The 10,497-nt window shown below is 37.5% G+C and overlaps 1 protein-coding gene across 1 annotated transcript in view; it reads left to right on the plus strand.

Moving 5' to 3' along the window:
- Positions 1-4,458, plus strand: part of LOC139721251 (ovostatin-like) — a 51,396-nt gene extending 46,938 nt beyond the window's left edge. The window contains exons 28-31 of the mRNA XM_071632573.1: positions 772-899; positions 2,321-2,489; positions 3,807-3,909; positions 4,331-4,458. Of these exons, the coding sequence (XP_071488674.1) occupies positions 772-899; positions 2,321-2,489; positions 3,807-3,909; positions 4,331-4,458 (528 nt within the window). The remainder of the gene's footprint in view (positions 1-771; positions 900-2,320; positions 2,490-3,806; positions 3,910-4,330) is intronic.
- The last annotated feature ends 6,039 nt before the right edge of the window (positions 4,459-10,497 follow it).

The following is a 10,497-nucleotide window of genomic DNA, read 5'->3' on the forward strand; positions in this document are numbered from 1 at the left end:
TATTCTATCATATAATGTCCACCATGTGGAATATGAATAAATTTCATTTCATTTCATTTCATTTCATTTCATTTCATTTCATTTCATTTCATTTCATTTCATTTCATTTCATTTCATTTCATTTCATTTCATTTCATTTCATTTCATTTCATTTCATTTCATTTCATTTCATTTCATAAGATCATCCATGAGACTTTTCCAGGGTGAAATTTAAGAGGAATTAAAACTGGAGGTGTTGCGATTTGGTGCAGCCTTGATACACAATTCAAATGTATTGTCACGAATTCCCTTGGAACTTTCTTTTTCACTCATCCATTCACCCATTCATTCATTCATCCATTCATTCATTCATCATTTTGCAAAGTAAAAAACATGATTGAATAAGAAATGAAAAAAAAAAACAAGAGTGCGAAAAGCCATGGATGGCGGACATAGGCCTATGTTTAATATCGATCGTGCTTTGGCAGTTCGAAGAGCTGTCGTTTGTGTGTGTGTGTGTGTGTGTGTGTGTGTGTGTGTGTTTGTGTGTGTGTGTATGTGTCTGCATGTGAGTGTGTGGTTATGTGTCTGCATGTGAGTGTGTGGTTATGTGTGCATGTATCCTATATTAAAGCTGTATAAGGAAGAAATGCTTTTTGACATGACAATTGTGAGGGGGTTTGTGTTTATTTATACGTCTTTTCAAGACCATTGATGACATGCTCTTCCTCTATCTGGCATGTCTAGGCCGCTGCTCCCGAGTCACAAATCTTTCCTTCTATTCTCGTCCAGGTGACAATGCGATATAACATTCACCCAAGTGCTCCAGAGACCGCTCCCTTTGCATTACGGTACCACGTCACAGGGGATGGTGGCCCGGGTTCGTGCACAAACGTTTTCACAATTCGCATATGCGTCAGGTAATGATAAACTTCCATCATTTTCTTGAAGCAACCAAAATATTTTACGAAATTTAAAGCCCTGGTTTAACCCTTACTGTACTGGGCTATTTGGCTCCATGAAAATACTGGGGGGGGGGGGGGGCTGGGAGGTCCCCCCCCCCCTTGATCTCGGGAGACGCAATGTCCGATGAACTAGAAAATTTGCATGCTGATAGATCTTCGCGTGCTGAATCTGATGGTGTAATTTATTTTAATCAATTATGCAGATTTTTTGCATAATTAGCTAATTAATTATTCATAGTGCGTATTTTATGCATTTGGGGGATATTTTCATAATTTCAGCCTAAACAAGTAGAAAATTACATGAAGAATGTGTAATAATGAAGAATAATGTTCCCCAAATGTGAAATAAATCAGAGAGAGAAAAAAAAACCGAGAAAAAAAACAACTTTGTTTGTTATTTTTTGTATTGTTTTTATTTCTTATGTTTTCTATTGTTTTATATTCCTTATGTATATCATTGTTTCTAAACTTTGCCCAATTTATTTCAGAACAATATAGAAGCATGAACCAAGTGGAAAACCAATTCCTGAGCAAAATTTATAAAGTAATGCAAGCCATGGTCTATTGACAGTATGTATAAACTGTACACAAATATATGCAGCGATTAGCCGTTTTAATGACATGCGCATACTAATTGGCCCATAACACCCCCTTATAGGTAGGTCCGATATGGACAAATGTATCAAAATGTGCGCAAGACTTCAGGTGAAAAAGTCATGAAGCGAGAATCGGAAATTCCCAGCGGTCGCGATGCAATCGCCAAAAGTAGGCCTCCCAGCCCCAGCACCCCAGCCCCCCCCCCCCCCCCCCCCCCCACCGGTGCAGTTAGGGTTAACAGACCTGCCCGCAACGTCGGGACGACACGTCGCGACGTCCGGAGAACAAAATTCCTCACCTCGGGCAATAGTACGTCAAGAGAGAGCCAGTGGTACCGTTATGATAGACACGCGCCGAAAACCTCCGGCGGGTAGGTTTCCATAACAACCTACCCGTCCATGTGTTACAAATACAATCCATGCAATTAATTCGCGAGCAGTGTGTCGTTATTTTTTGGCCTATTGTGCATGTGTAATATCAAATGAATGTTAAAAGGAAAATATTTTATGAAAAGGGTTGTCAGGTTGTCGGGGTAATGAGCTTAGCTGGATAGGGCTGAATTTGGCATAAATTACCGCATCACCGCGTGCGAGCAACATTTTGCAGGGACCATTTTAAGAGCCAGGAAAAAAAAATATGTTGCACTAACTCTGGTTTGAAAGGCTCTGTTAAAATGGGACTTTATCTAATATAAATCCAGGTATAACAGTATTATTTTGATGCCAGTAAAGTTCATTTCAGGTCATATTGCATAATGCACTTTGACCGATCATTATTAGTTACCTTGGAGACGACAAGGAGTCCAACATGGCCCTGGTAGAGTTGAAGATGATATCTGGGTTTGCCCCAAAAGCTAAGGCTGGTGGTTCGCCCGTCAATGGCATCAGTGGGGAGACCATCAAGAGGATCGAAGAAGAAGACAATAAACAGGTCATCTACTACCAGAAGGTAACCAGTCAGCCACATTCTTGTAGCTTGCAATTCGTCCCAAAATGGGACACAGCTGTTATTAGTTTCGCTGTCTTGCACATCAGCGATATGTAGTACTGATGTACATTGTAAGTTATGCTTTCTCTGTTCGATTTTGATAGTTTCAACAAGTAGATGTAGAAATATAGCTGAAGATCACGCCTCTCGAAAAGAATGAGTGAATGGAACCAAGTGTGCCAAATGTGTTTTAAAATAAGTGAATAATAAAGAATATCATTATTGTCTCATTCAAGTTATCTGATGTAATTAAGGACGTCGATTCAGGGGCGCAAGGGGCAATTGTTCCCTCCCCCCCCCCCCCAAAAAAAAAAAGTGTTGGGGCATTTCAAAAAGTATTTCACCGAAAGCTCTCACTAGATCATTACATTTCAATTCTGAAAACACGAGATCTCCCCCGCATAGGAGGGGTATGAATACTGAAAATATTGCTCGATTTCCCAATAAAGCCTTTTATTACGATATCAACTTCCAGCTGCAAGGCGCTCATCGCCCTTGCAGAAACTAGAGCACGGACTTAGTGAGCGTTTACAAACCCCAACACAAAAAAAATGCGCAGTTTGAACTCTATAGTCCATTCACCCCACCTGCCAAAATTTTGAAAATCCTTCATAAAATCCATAAAAATTACCGGATTACTACCAAAATCTAATCCTTTATTTCTTGTCCAATTCTCAACTTTTCCTTTGAGTTTCATTCAAGTCCATTTACAACTTTTTGAGTTATTTTGCACACGGACAAACTAACAAACAAACGCCGATGAAAACATACTGCAACCTCCTCCCTTGGCGGAGGTTACCCAATCATCTCATTTCCACCACTGACCTTTTCTCCAAATGAGATCACTGATTTCACAACGCACAATGACAACGAACAAGAGCTTAAATACCGCGATTTTTGCCCATTGATTTTTCCCTGAAATTTATTTTTTTACTTTTTGGTATGAAGAAAGATATCCATATTCTGTTTCACCAGTGTGCACCAGAGTGTGCACCAGAAATTTCAGATCCAAAATGCAAAATATACTCTTGTGGGAGGAGGGATATCGCATCCAGCTCCTGCTCGGCCGCTCCACTCCCTTGCTTAGTTTCCCTAACTTTTGCCGCCCCCTCCCCCCCCCCCCCCCCCAATACACTACAATTGTATTATGAAAATGGATAGACACCCCTGGCAGTAAATAACAACTGAGATGACAATTGGGCTTTGATTTAGTTTTATTAAGAAAAGAAATTGAAATATTATGTCTCACTGTGCCTTTACTCCAAATATTCTGTACAGCTGACATCAGACGAGACTTGCTTCGACGTGGATATCTACAAAGCATTTAAAGTCACAAGAACACAGCCTGGCCTGATTACGGTCTATGACTACTACGACACTGGTAGGTAACCACATAGGATGTCTGAATATTGTTAGTTACAAAGACAGTGGTAGGTTAGTAGCCACATAGGTTGTTTGAATATTATTGGTTTCAAACACAGTTTTACGACACCCGAGATGTTGACATCTCATCGACAGATGCTGATTTCATATGATTGAAATCTAGGATTACTACTGTTACTTGAATTTATGACAATCTACTTCTGACTTTATATCCCTATAGATGATCATATACTAGCTCTGCTGCACTCAAACTGTTCACAAGTGACATAGTGCATTAATTGAAAGCTTGTGTGCAAATTTAGTTCATTGAAGAAAAAATTTGCTAATGCAATGATCTGAAAGGCTGGAATAGATTTTCTCACTTGTTGGTAACTTATATTAACTGTCTTCAATGCTATCCATTGCATTCCATGACACAGGTCTATCGGAGGCCCAGGAATACACCTTGGAAAACTGCACCACTCTCGAGTCAGTGGCCCAGCCTCCCCTGCTGGAAGAGGCTCCATCTCCTGTTGGAGTGCAACTGCTGCCTCTTAACGTCAATTAAGAAAAGTTTGCCAACAGCTTCTGATGACACTCAATTGAATGGCATGGAACAACCCTAGTTTTAGGTGATTAACATTTTACAAGTCGCGATTAACTCTTTTCCATTTTTACGTGTTTCACCTCCATGTAGCTAGGTCATGTGGCCTTTGCTTTGTTCGACCGTTTAGCAGCAAAAACCATCTCACAAGTCTAATCAACAAAACTTGCCTTAAAGTTTAGCCAGTATACAGGCCCGTAACTGGGGGAGAGGGGTGTTCAGGGGTTCCGCGAACCCTCCACCCCGCCCCCAACCCCAACCCGTTTGCCAGCAGCAAAAAGAATAAATAAATAAAATAATTAATTGATTTATTAATTTCGAAATAAGAAGGTGAAAAATAAGTCGCAGAAATATTTCTTTGAGCACCCAATGTGTAAAATAACGGAACTGAACATAAACTTGAACTCAAAAGGTCCACTTTTATTACTTCTGAACCCTCCCATAAAAATCCTAGTTACGGGCCTGCACTAAAACAAACAAACCAATATCTAAAATTACAGTCCACCGTCTGCCCAAGTTTACTTCGGTTACAGCTCATTATTCCGAAGGTTCGTTATTCCGAAGGCTCGTTATTCCGAAAATGTGATGAGGTTTGTTTTTCCGAAGGTTCATTAATCCGAAAATGAAATAAGGTTCGTTATTCCGAAGATTCGTTAATCCGAAAATGAAACAAAGCTCGTTGTTCCGAAGGTTCGTCACGGACCCTATATCACTTCGGATCAACGAACCTTCGGAATAACGAACCCTATTTTATTTTCGAATTAACGAACCTCTAGGTATAGGGAATTTGTGTGTTTCGGATTAACAAACCTTCAGAATAACGAACCTTCGGAATAACGAGCTGTAACCAATCCACTCATCGTATTCCATTTACTTTAGTCAAGCCCAAAACATCCAAGACTTCCAATCCTGATCTCGGATAAAGTGACACTGAGGTAAAATTACTGTTTAAGTAAAGCTGCTTTATGAGGTTCACTCAGAGTCTCCTACTGGTTGTCATGAAATTAGCCTTTCTATGCCAACTTGACCCTTGAGCCCTGGCTCATCTAGTGCGTCTTCAGGCCAAAACAAATACATTGTATTTGAACAGATGGAACCAAACAAACCTTGAAGTGTCAGGTAATGACTAAGTCACATATAACTGTACCTGTTCCGCTCGTTCTTACAAAATCTACTCCAGCTTAAGCCAGAGAACTATATGGATGCAGCTATATGTGCTGAATGTCAATATTGTTATTGCATTTCATTTGATCAAGGCCACTTGTATCAAGGATAGCTTATGACTCATATGGTTCATGTCTGTTAATTGCCCAAGATATCCTATTCATACTTCATTATCTATGTCGATGCTCCTTCTTGTCATTTCGTTCTATCAATGTTGCAAAATGAAAAAAAAAAGTGCACTGACTATACACAGCAAGAGAGCACCTTCCTACAGATGCAACACTGTGTATAAAAATCCTGCCACGTGTAGACTGTCAATGAAAGAAGAGGCTGGAATCTGGAAACAGAATAAAGTGACATTCAAGCTGTGACGTTTGTTTTTGTCTTTAATGACTTTTATAAAGTCAATGTGTGTGTTTAATGTACATAAGATACTAGTAAAATGTCATACTGATATAGAATCTCAAGTCTTCAAAATATCTTATTATGGGAGTAATAAGATATTGTGAAGACTTTAAATTCTTCCTAGCATCAGAATAATGAGATACAACTGTATTTTGAAGTCTTGGAAAAATTCTTTCTGGCGTCGTGACTGATATCTACTTTACATCGGCTACATTTTGCTTTTAATTAGCAAACCTCTTTCATGAGTGTACATGTTTACCCTGACAAGATGAACATTTTGTGAGGCCTACATGTAACAAGAGACCTAAGAGGTCTACTGCTCCCAAGGAAAAATGCAGTATCTGCAATACAATCACATGGCAGATACCGTGTTTTTACTTGGCGCAGTTTAATGCTCACATGAGCATCGCAAGTTCACCTTCGACACATTTCTGCAGACTATTATACCCAAGAAGAACAAAACATATCAAACAGGGTGAGCTTGGGGACATCCAGAGAGACATGGTATCTGTTTGAATGTGTGACCACCTGGATCAAAGAGCACATAATATAGGTCTAAACCTAATGATTTTTTTTTTCATTTTTCAAGATAGGTAGAGCAAGCTGTAAGCTCTAGAACAATAACTTGTTGTGATTTGACCATTCTAACCCATTCAAAAAGTGATTGAAATAAGAATTCGGAGGTGCAGTTTCATATAAAAGGCAGAAAAGAGAACAAAGATTAGGGTCACTCAGGCGTGCTATGTAGGAAGTATCAACAGAAAGATACATACATGTATCACGGATATATATGTATATATATATATATATATATATATATATATATATATATACTATATGTTTCAAAAAACATTTCCCACTTTTGATTCTTAATAATTCATAAACTATATATCAGATAACACTGTCATTGATATGAGTGCTAGCTGAATAGTGTACAATTTGGTTGAAGGTGGTTTAAATATGAAAGCATAAATAAGTTTCATGAAATCCATGATTAATTTCACAGTTAGGTTCCAGACTTTGCTCTATTTTCAACCCTCTGTACAAAATTTCACTTTGCACAGGGGTCAATGGGTGTGTATGGGAGTGTGTGGTTAACACCCTGACAATGGTCCTGAACAATGGCCAGGGTTTGAATGCTTCATTATTCATTCATGAGAAATTCCACTATCACAACTAGTCTTTATTCAGCCTCTGGCAGTATCTGTGTAAAGTCAAACGCCTGTCGATACTGTCGTTGAGTCGCGTCAGTGCTCTCCCTACTTCTGAAAAACAAAATTACAATGAATACCTTCCGTTCTATTGTAAACGTGGTGACAGGAAGTAAAGAAAAGCAATTAGAGTACATATATATACTTGTGTATATGGGGCCTTAAATAAATCTACTCTGAAACAAATCGCCCCAATGATAGATGCTGCTGAATTCTTTACCAAAAATATCTTTTTATCAAAAAAGCGAAAAATTTGTCAGACTATTTAATTAGTAGACAGTTGTATTGAAATGAGGAACTTTAGATCATTCATGCTTATTTATATCCCAAATTTAGTGATATGTCAGAAGCAAAATTTGAAAATGATTGCCAGCTGGAATGAAATGTGGTGTTTGCAAGCACTTTACTGTGCATACATTCAGACTAGCAGTGCCCAGGGCAATCCACATGAATTATTGATTAAGCATTCATGTGCCAGGGAGCGCCAGACTGACGCCTAGTCAACAGGTGGTTCAGGCATGTCCATTGTTCAGGGCCATTGTCAGCACACACTCACATACACAGCAGTGGTTCCTGTGCGAAGTTCAATTTTTGTACAGAGGGTTAAAATTTGACCAAAATCTGAATCCTTACTTCAAAATCAATCTTAGATTTAATGAAACTGATTTATGCTTTCACGTGCAAATCACCTTCAACCAAATTGTACACTATCCAGCTATTACTCATGTTAATGACAGTTTTATCGAATGCATAGTTTTTGAAATATTTATGATCAAAAGTGGGAAATGTTTTTTGAAACACCTAGTATATATATATATATATATATATATATATATATATATATATATATAATATTATTATTATTATTATTATTATTATTATCATTATTATTATTATTATTATTATTTTGATTTTAAAAAAAGGTTTATACGTCAATTTCAGATTTGTTTTAAGTTTTACACAAAACTAAACCCTGAAAAATGCCTCTATGTCTACTGAAGAATGGAAGATAGATATAGAAACAAAGTAAAGAAAAAGTGTTCACATGATTAAATGAGCAAGGGTTTTATTCATGAATATTGCCGTTGCATTCTACAGTACATGTACAAAGAAATGGTCAAAGGGCTGCAATGTCTCCTAGGGAAGCTTTGCCAACATGCTGAGCAATCTTGTGTGGAGTAATTCAGCTGTTCACTCACAGGGATAATCTACAAAGCAGAGTTGAAACTTGTATGTGCAGTCACTAACATCTGTTTTAACTGTACAAGTTTGTATCAGGGAAGTAAAATTCATCATTACCACTACAAAATATAAGCCAACACCTTAATAAATAGCAAAATTGTTACACTTCTACTTTCTAATGCAATCACTATAATCTGCCATATATGGATCATCACTCAAATGCTGCTATATAACTTCATCAATCTTGCAACTGACTTCAAGAATTAACCTTTAACCCTATTTTAAGTGGGCTATTTGAGACAAAGTTTTTACTGGGGGGTCAATTTGACCCCCCCCCCCCCCCCCCCCCCCCTTTCAGATCACGGCCGCCGATCGCGCGATCGCCGCAAAATTTTGCCTGAACATAGGGCCGGATGTCAACTACAAGATTACATGGTCATACATGTAAAATGGGAAAAAAAAATGATCTTATATTTTTGATAAATTTATTATGCAAATTTAGGCATGAAATCATATTTTCACCTATAACTCCATCAAAAAGACTGAAGGATTGCTAAATTTTTGTGTCAGTGTTCTTCAAGACACATCAAACAATTTTCTTGTAAAAAGACAGCACAATCAAAATCAGTTTCTTTTTTTTTTTTTTTTTTTGTTGATTTCTTATGTATTTTTTTGTTTTTTGGACCTTTTGTTTTCTGTTGTTTTTTTTTCTTGCCAAAATTTGTTGCAGGCACTTTTTCGAGCTTATCTTCATTAGAATTGATCAATTTCAATGGTTAAAAGTTGAAATAATCTAATTCATATCAATTTAACAAAAAAAAAAAAAAACAATTTGCATTGGATTTGCACATGATATCATGAATTTGAGCTGTTTTCGGGTTGACAGGCATGTGCAAAATATTAAGTACATTCCGAATGGTGTACCCAGACGTTGCAAAATTGGTCTCAAAATATGCGTGAGACTAAAATGAAAAAATTAATGAAACGACGCAGCAAAATCTTTGCGCGTTGCAAAATCGTGGCCTGAAATGTCGGGGGGGGGGGGGGGGGGGGGTTAATAGGGTTAATTCTCTTTCAACAAATGAAATACAGTCAACTCTCCACAAGTCACTGAGGCACTATGTTGACGATTCAGCTACAGTATTAAAGTCAATGAGAATTCTAGGATCCAATTTTTAGGGGAACTGACTAAAAAATATAGGAAGTTTATAAACGAGTTGTTCTTGCTTACAAGCAAAACTTGAATATCACCAAAGTTGATGCAGTTTCCTCAGTCCCGTCAAAATCCACTTGCACAGACTTGACTGTATTTCTAACTCATATCTATACATGCTGTACATGGTTACAAGACTTTCCTACCTAAAATCACAGCTACAAAATGACAGTCTTTAGTTCAACTTTGGTGACCTTTCATGTCACTGCTTTTATTCATTCCAATCATTCTTGCCACAAAATACAGTGTATCACCATATGACATTCACAGACAATGATACAACACGAAAATAAGTTTTAAATAAAGTAAGTTATCTCTGGCTTTGATGAACACTATCATTTCAGGCATATCGACATCAATTCACTATACATTCATATACACGTATACCATTCATCTTCACAACTGGAAGATGACTGACTCACTGTCATTCAAAGGCGAAGGGAGAATAAATGTCTTCACTCAAATTTATCACACAGCAGTATTCAATACACTGTGAACTCCATATTCTGATACATATCACATGCTGCATTCAAACAAAATCTGGCAGATATTAGAAAGATAGAGCAGAGGAAAAGATAACTGATTCAGTGAATATTTCTATCATAACATGTGACCATTTTTTCGTATACAGTGTATCTAATAATACAAATCAGCCTATAAAAACAGAACATATTCAATATGCATACTGTGTAACAGTGGACTCACATTATAATGAAATCCTTTGGACCAGCAATTTTCTTTGTTATATCGCAATTTCATTATAACTGAACAAATAAAACAATACAGAATAAAGAGCAGATAATTTTGCGACCTGAATCTTTACTTTGT

The sequence above is a fragment of the Diadema antillarum genome, unplaced genomic scaffold, assembly GCF_040938485.1.
Source record: "Diadema antillarum isolate AM-2024a unplaced genomic scaffold, OU_Dant_1.0 scf00000141, whole genome shotgun sequence".
NCBI lineage: Eukaryota > Metazoa > Echinodermata > Echinoidea > Diadematoida > Diadematidae > Diadema > Diadema antillarum.